At 36.9% G+C, this 7,828-nt stretch overlaps 1 protein-coding gene across 1 annotated transcript in view; it reads right to left on the bottom strand.

Annotated features, from left to right (window-relative positions):
• The window catches only part of LOC109537695 (cingulin), a 43,380-nt gene that overhangs the window by 22,431 nt on the left and 13,121 nt on the right, over nt 1–7,828 (bottom strand). Inside the window, exon 6 of the mRNA XM_048669874.1 lies at nt 3,864–3,993. Within this exon, the coding sequence (XP_048525831.1) occupies nt 3,864–3,993 (130 nt within the window). The remainder of the gene's footprint in view (nt 1–3,863; nt 3,994–7,828) is intronic.

The raw sequence follows: 7,828 nt of genomic DNA, 5'->3' as shown, positions 1-7,828 counted from the left end.
TTATGTAGATTTTCATTTCTTATGTACCATGGTGCATCAACGATACTACGAAGTACTTTATTCTGGAAGCGCTGGATGACGTTTCTATTGCTCTGCTCTAACAAAAGCATTTGAAAAACATCATTAAAACAGCAATTAGTTACCTAAAATAGTTTTGGACAACTTTTCGGGTCAAATACCCCTATGTGCGGCGAGTAGGTGAGAAATAAAATACTATCCGCGAACCAAGCAGACAGGAAACGTGGGGCCCCATAGCTGCTGTTGCAGCAAAGCACCTAGAAGATGGAGACTCCGAAATCAAAGCCCCTGGTTGGGGCTGAGATATCGGCTAACTCCCTGGTACTCGGGAAACATGAATTGTTAAAAAATCCAATCTTCAGCCTCGGAATAGGAAGAAACAAAGACGACGACAAATGCAACCAAAAAGGTCAATGATTTTTACTACATGGAACGTTGAAGGGCTCGCTAAGAAACTGAATGAAGTATTGAACGCGCAGACTTCATTGAAGTCGATATAGCTGTTATCAGTGAAACGAAAAAGAAAGGACAAGGCTCAGAAACCTTAGCAAAATACAATCATTTCTACAGCGGCGTACCTTAGGAAGCAAGGGCGAAACAGGGAGTGTCCATACTAATACATAGAAGGTGACGGAAATACATTACAACATGGGAACCCATAAACGAACGAGTGATAAAGGTGAATATGACAATACTTAGATAGAGAATAGTCATTCTAGGGGTGTCCGCAGTAAACTAAGTGGCAAGAAAACAAAAATGTTTTTTTTGCAAAAACTGCGAATGCTACAAGATTCGAGAAAGAGCACAAAATTGTGAAGAAATAATTAGTGCATCAACCAAAAAATAATAATTTGATTTCATCCACCAAATAAAGAGTCCTGGTAGTTTTTGTGTCACGACACTCAAGAATTCACCACTTGTCCAAAACGACTAAACTCTATTGCTTCATAATAATACGAGGCTTTCATAAGAACAAATTCACAGCGAGTTTCACTAAAATACATTGTACCATTCTCACGATATTTCAAAAAAGATCATTTTTTTTTAAGAACTTTGACCCTCAATAGCCAGAGGAGCCAGTTTTTGTTAGGACAGTTTTTGTTAATAAACGTTAGGTCAGATCGTCTTCTTTTGTTGCAAAGAATATCGCAGTATCCTTTTGATCACGTGCTTACGGGACCGTAAATACGTTAAAATATTTTAACAGCGTGTTTTTCTGGCCATTCTAGAATGGCGTGTTCCTGAGAATTTTTTAACTATGAGGTTTCGTTTATGAGTTATTTGATTTTCAAAATGGCGGAAAATATTAGTTTTTGTTGTTTTCCTGTAAAACGGTTAAACATCGAAACTTCAACTTTGGTATACATTATAAGCTAATTCAGTACAATTTTATGATAGTGTTTCGTGGTTCAGTTTACCTTTATACAGGGTAGATATGTGGAACCCCTACTTTTGTTTTGCTCAGAACTTTTTTGTGTGCACTTAAACTTTACTCGACATAATTTTTTTCAATTCTACACGTTATTTTCCAACTTTTTTATCTCTTATTGTTTTTTCCTTAGACCAATAGGTTGCCCAAAAAAATCGTTTTCTATGCCGTCTCAAAATGTGTAAGTAATTTAGTTAATGTTTTAAAATCTAATAACGTGTTCATATAACAATTTTGGTACGCACTATTAGTTGATTACTAACAACCTAAATTATTTTTCTAAATTGTTTATTTTGGTTCAAATTACAATTATCAAGTTTAAATTAATTTTACTTAAATAATAACATGGTAACAATATACGCAACGATATAAACAAACAAAATTAAATTTAAAATACCATTCTAATGTTAACTTAGCAGCTGTACAAATTGAATGTAATGAAGTTCTTCGATTGTATTCAGTTCTGTTGAATACACCGTACTTTTTAAATTGCCCCAGAAGTGAAAATCAAGCGCGCTTCTAGACCTCTCCCAATCCAACGGCTTGGAAAGTTTTGATCAAGCCGAGCCGATTTAATTTTTTTGCGGGCAAACTAGTGCTCTTAAGAAAAAAACAATAAGAGATAAAAAAGTTGATAAATAACTAGTAGTAATTAAAAAAATATGCTGATAAAAGTTTAGGTGCACACGAAAAAGTTCGAAGCAAAAAAAAATAGGGGTTCCGCATTTCTACCCTGTATGAAGGTAAACTGAACTACAAAACACTACGATACAATTGCACTCAATTCGCTTATCAAGTATACCAAAATTGAAGTTTCTATATTTAACGGTTTTAACGGAAAACAACAGAAACTAATACTTTTTCTTATTTTAGAGATCAAATATCTCAAAAATGAGACCTCAAAATAAAAAAATTTGCAAGAAGACCCCCATCTAAAATGACTAGGAGAACACGCTGTTAAAATATTTTAACATATTCACGGAATGCCCTGTAGATCTTTTAATATCGAATATAATGTCACGGTAAGAAATATAGTAATGTGGCGTATTATAATAAAGAAATATTGTAATGCGTTGATTTGAAGAAATTTCTCATTTTGAAAATGCTCAAAATTTTTTTTTCATTGTTTTTTTAGAAATTTCTGTAGACGCGAGGTCACCCATTCGACAGGACAGGAACAAAGGCACATTTCGACAGGTTCGGTCTATTCCCTAATAACATTTGTACCACACGCTGATGCGATTTATACCTATAAATCTTATCAGCGTGAAATTATGCAATCCATTCCCATGACGTTTAATAGACATCGCCCACGGTCTCCCAAGACGAAAGAAAACAGAATTTCGGCGGCATGCGTTGTCATATTCCACGAAGGGTTTTAGAAACCCCGAATACGATCTGAGCCGTTTTCCTTGAGAGTGGTAAAAGTCCATTTTGAGTGAAAATATCCAAAAATGAAAACAATTTACTATAAACTTTTTTGAAAAAAATTTTTTTTTTTTAAATCAACAAAAATTGCACATAATGAAACAAATGTGAAACCTAAATCTGACGAACACACAGGGTTAAGAACCCTATAAATATTATTGCTTTTATGCGAACTTACACCGAAATGCTCGTCACAGGTTACTTTTACAAATGTTTTTCCTGGTGTAGACGTAGTGGTACTTGTACGGCACGATACAGGACTTATAAGCCATTTTAATTTTAATAATTGAGAAACAAGCAAAACGAAACACAATTTTCACATTAGAGCATGTAAACACGTATAAGCGCTGAATGTGGCGAAGCAGAATCGTACTTCGTAACGTCACATTACGATCAGCCAAAACTCGTCGTTTCGGCGCGCTTTGTGTAAGTTTAAACTTTGACTGCTGATAGATTTGTTACAAGTAGCGAGAATGTGACAACAATTTTATGGAAAAAAAATGTGCCACGACCCCATTGTTCACCACCACCGCGCAAAAGTTGATGACGCGAATCACCAGAACACGGACGCGTATTTTTTTTATTAATTTGCAGGAGGGTAAATTGTTATTTTCATTTGCTTGTTAATATATGGGTATTTGTTTATACGCTTGTAGAAAATATGAATAATTTAGTTTATAAAAGTATACAAAGTGTATATAAAAAAATTTGCACCTTGTGAGTTTGATAATGTTGGTGTATTCGAGTATTCCATTATTCGAGTTATGACTTGATATAATTATTCGCTTTTTGAATATTCGAGTTTGATTCCGAGGCCTAGTTCCGATCACTGCTTAAAACCAAATATTAATTTTAGCCGCACGAGACTCTCGCAAGACTCTTGCAAAAGGCTTGGTCCTGCAGGACATGGTCTTGGTATTGCATTTCATGCAGGACGAATACCAAGACTGCAAGACCAAGACCAGTACATGGAAGCAAAAAGATGTACCTGCAGTTTTTCGTTCAAAACCACGTTTTCCTGGTGCACCATGCGCATTTCGGTCTGCAGGCTGCACAGTTGACGCTGAAGACACTCTACAGTGCGATCTTTGTCAATTAAGTTCGATTGAAGTCGATATCTACAAAAAAACACATAAATTTAGGTAAAAAATAGTGTTTGAAAAAGTTTGGTGTATTTGACAATTGACTGGACTTTAAATTGACAGCTGTCAGATGGGACATATTTCAACTTTGACATTTTGCATGCAGTAATTGTGTTGCAACACTGCTACGTTGGAGCGTGAAAAAATGTGACCTTCCGCAAAATATTCTTATATACAGGGTGGCCATTTTCTCAATCTTTGTATGGGTAACTTCTACATTTTTTAAGATAGAGCATCCGTTAAATGGGCAAAATTGAGCAGAATTCGATTGCCTATTCATTATCGTTTTCAAAATTTAGGTACCCGACTTGGTTCCTGAAATATCCTGAAAAGACAAGAAATCAACTATCAAATATAAAAAATAAAGTTATCTTTTTTTAAATGGTAATCATAGTTGGCTGTGGGCCTTTTAAAATCCTTATTTTTGTCTGAATTTAACGATATAACTGTTTGTATGTTTTTCTCCTTTTGTTGCCGTAAAACTTCAAAAGAAGATAAAAATGTGTAGTAGGCTATGAAAACAAGAACTCGGATTCTAAATACATGCATCATTGTATCTTCGGTAAATATAGTTTTTAATTCAAGAAAAGAAATTCAAAATAGTATACTGTTGTATTAGAATTAGACGTTTTACTTTTTGTGCTGAAGCCTGCAGCTTCAAAATCGGCTTAAGGGCCGCTCAAAGTAAAGCTGACGAAATAATTCAAATGCAAAAAGTAGCTTGAACACCATATAAAACATGCGCTTTTTCTGAAAATCTTTAAAAAACAGCGCATTTAAAGAAAATTTACTATACAAAAATTCCAAAAAAGTGCTTTAGCTGCTGCCAAACTCGCTCGCTTTTCAGTATGACTTGATGATGATTTTTCTTCGCTTACAGAAGTTACTGGCTACTGAAATTAGTGAACATGTCTGTCGTTCCAGTCAGGCCAAAATTGTATGTTTCCTACTTTTCTAAATGCAGCCGTATAAATCAATATGTATTTCAAACAACTGCACGCTCTTATGTAAAAATTCTTAAATACCAATCAACAGCAAGTAGCACCCATTGAATTTTTTTTTAGTCTAAAGAAGATACTAGCTACTGAAATCTGAACATTTCAGTAAAATTTAATTCCTTAGGGAATCTTGATGTCTTACCTACCTAGTAAATTTGCCAAATGAAGTTAATCATAAGCAAAAGCTGTTTGAATGTGAAATGAAGCTGTTGAATGTTTTTTTTTATATTTATCTTCGATATCGAAACTATCGTTCTAGAATAGTTTCTTCATTATTCTTGAGGGGTGTTCAGAATCCAACTGTTTCAACCGTACAGGAGAGTTGATGAAATAAAGCATCTGATCATGCATCATCCTAATTAGGATTTGTAGGGTTGTATTTAATCTTATGAAATGTTGTGTCATGCCTACAAATCATTTTCTAACTCCAAACAGCACCTAGTTTTCTTCCCCGGGTCACATTAATCATTTACATTGTTTTTTCAATGTCGGTAGAACAATGTTGAGCTGATTTTGATTGATGCAATGTTTAATTTTTGTCGCTTTTATGCGAATGCCAAAGTTTCCACTGCTTCTAATATGATTCATTAGGCGTTCCTGAGCTATATCCACACATTTTATGTATAATTTTCCCGTCCATCATAATGCCGCATTTCTTATTGCATTATGCCATTCAGGTCATGTATTCAACTTTCAAGGACTCTGGCAAGGGATATTGAAAAAATAATTACGAAAGTGTACATTCTAAACTGTTCGTCGAAATTTATTTACTACTTGAGGATTTACTATTTTATAGAATTTGTATAATAAACACATGAATTAACTTATACACTTTGAAATTAAAATTTCACATAGAACTACATACAAATAATATGATACAAATGAATACAAATGGGGTCCGTTCTCCTTGCAAAATTAGGGGCCAAAAGTCAATATTTACCAGTTACTGCACTCTCTGCTATAAAAATTCCCAAATATCATTCTAGAGCAAGAATCGCACATTGAGAATTATTTTTCGTTTGTTGAAAATGCTGGCTATTGAAATAAGTGCAACCTTTAAACCCAATAACAGAAAATTTTGATTTTTTGGCTTTTCGAAATGCAAAAGTCAATATATTCAACGAACTGCCAGTTCTTCTTTTAAAACACCTACCTTCTCATTTTAATCCGTCAGAAACTTGATATTTTTAGAACAAATAGAAGAAGCCTAGTTCTAGATACCCGAAGTATATTTATTATGCAGCTTACTGCAACTCTGATTTTTGCTGATGTAAATTCCGTCTTCAAGTGGACGTTTTCATACAATTGCATTATCTAATTAAAAAAATTCTGACTATCAATCTAGAGCAAAAAACAGCCAATGTGAATCTTTGTTCGGCTACAAAGAATACTGATTTCTGAAATCACGCCTTATATAAGAGCTTATACAGTTAACATCATGTTGGGTCAGGAAGTTTTTGTCCATTCCAGAAAAAGTATTCTAGAAAATTCTAGGTTACGAGGTATTGTAGGTATCGTTGCGAGGTTTCGAGAAGCCTTGACCTGAGACCATAAATACTCGGTCCGTAGTGGCCTAGGCGTTAGTTTGCTAATTTGTAGTGAAGACGGATTCTTGTCTTTATCAGGGTGACGGGACGCCTGGGTCGCGAAGATTAGCAGTGGTACGGTAGGGATGGATGCAGAGGGAATGGCGGAAGGGGCTTTTAACGCCTACTCGCCGGACCCGTCTGATCCCCCCACAATACTACTATTTAGTTAGTTGTTCTACAATAAACCTCTTGCATATTCAACCAATCGCCTATGGCTTCCGAGCTCATCAATTGGCTCAGCTAAGAACCTGATCGATGGGCTCCGAATCGATGAAAGACGGTTCCCATGGAGCTCAAGCAGCAGCGAAACGCTACTGGGACGACACCGTCAAAACTTTCACTCGACAACCTTGCGAAGCGACTGGGAGCGTTCACCTACCACCCAACGATAGGCCGCACGTTTGCACAGTGGAACCAACGGCATGAAATCACTTTCAATCAATCTACCCATCTATGCTCTTGACTGACGTCGAACAAGTCGAGCTCCTGCTGAGCGCCCTTGGTGAACAGGAGTACCGTCAGCTTTTTGGCCGTATTTCGCCCAAGAAGTCAAGCCGAAGATGAAGTTCAACGACTTGGTCAAAGAATTGAGGTACTTGTCTTCCGACACACGCACTTTCTTCCTACAACTAAAGTTTTGAGCCTATAACATTGAAAGCGACGAACAGCAAAATCGATAACGTGCTTGACGAAATCAACTTAGAAGGAGCCTTGTTCTAGTTTGACAAACTCCACTTAAGCAAGTCCAAATTCCTACTGGTGGCACACGGATAAGCGACCCCTACTACCACCCGTACCGTGCAATTATCTTGGAGGAGATCGACAACGAAACATTCAACTTCACCAAGATACGCGAGATGTGCCGTGCTCACTCTGAGCGCGTTACAAACACCACCGTCGGAAGTGGCCTGGATACTAAGCTCGACATCAATGCCGGCATGCAGAAGAAAGGCAAGAAAGGCAGTCAATGATTTTTGGAAAAAAGTTCAAACGGAAAGGTAGTAAGCATGTCAACAGGAACCCGTGCAAGTTGAGCGATTCATCGGGCGCGTCTCCAGGTGGCGGTTAGGGGGAAAGCCGGTCAGCCACCTGCCACCGGCCACAGCCACGGCAAGTGAAAGTCGTGGCATAAAATCCACGGATCTGCATCGAAAGCCGTCGCCGCGGACCAGCTCGTGACACAAACCGCAAATCGCCTGCAGTGCAACGACTCTCGTGGTTACG

The sequence above is a fragment of the Dendroctonus ponderosae genome, unplaced genomic scaffold, assembly GCF_020466585.1.
Source record: "Dendroctonus ponderosae isolate FM_Combo_2020 unplaced genomic scaffold, Dpon_F_20191213v2 Dpon_F_20191213_9, whole genome shotgun sequence".
Classification (NCBI taxonomy): domain Eukaryota; kingdom Metazoa; phylum Arthropoda; class Insecta; order Coleoptera; family Curculionidae; genus Dendroctonus; species Dendroctonus ponderosae.
The sequence above is the reverse complement of the archived record's forward strand: the minus strand, read 5'-3'. Positions and strand labels throughout refer to the sequence as shown.